Genomic DNA, 308 nt, shown 5'->3' with positions numbered 1-308 from the left:
GTGTGTGTATGTGTATATTGTATGTAACAAGTGTAGCCTTAAGCACAGGAATAGCCACTAGAGCTTCTACGACTTCAATCGATGTAGACTTCACGATCCCGTAGATGACTTTCTCCATAAAATATCTTATCTCTCTGGAGAACAAGATCCAAGGAGAAGGAGACTTGCTGTCTCCTTTCAACCCATAGTTCCTCATTCATTCGTCTTATATTCGGTAAAACCTCTTCATCGCTCCATCTGTCTTCTCTCAGATATGCAGTGGTTGAATTAGAAGGCTATGCACATGATGAAGGTGAAGAAAGAGAGAT

The 308-nt window shown here is 40.9% G+C and overlaps 1 protein-coding gene across 1 annotated transcript in view; it reads left to right on the top strand.

Moving 5' to 3' along the window:
• Positions 1–308, top strand: part of CSUI_010601 (nad(+) adp) — a gene marked incomplete at its 5' end in the record, with an annotated part of 14226 nt that overhangs the window by 499 nt on the left and 13419 nt on the right. Inside the window, one exon of the mRNA XM_068070704.1 lies at positions 88–214. Coding sequence (XP_067917326.1) covers positions 88–214 — 127 coding nt within the window. The remainder of the gene's footprint in view (positions 1–87; positions 215–308) is intronic.

This window comes from Cystoisospora suis, assembly GCF_002600585.1.
Source record: "Cystoisospora suis strain Wien I chromosome Unknown contig_7845, whole genome shotgun sequence".
Taxonomy (NCBI): Eukaryota; Apicomplexa; class Conoidasida; order Eucoccidiorida; family Sarcocystidae; genus Cystoisospora; species Cystoisospora suis.
The sequence above is the reverse complement of the archived record's forward strand: the minus strand, read 5'-3'. Positions and strand labels throughout refer to the sequence as shown.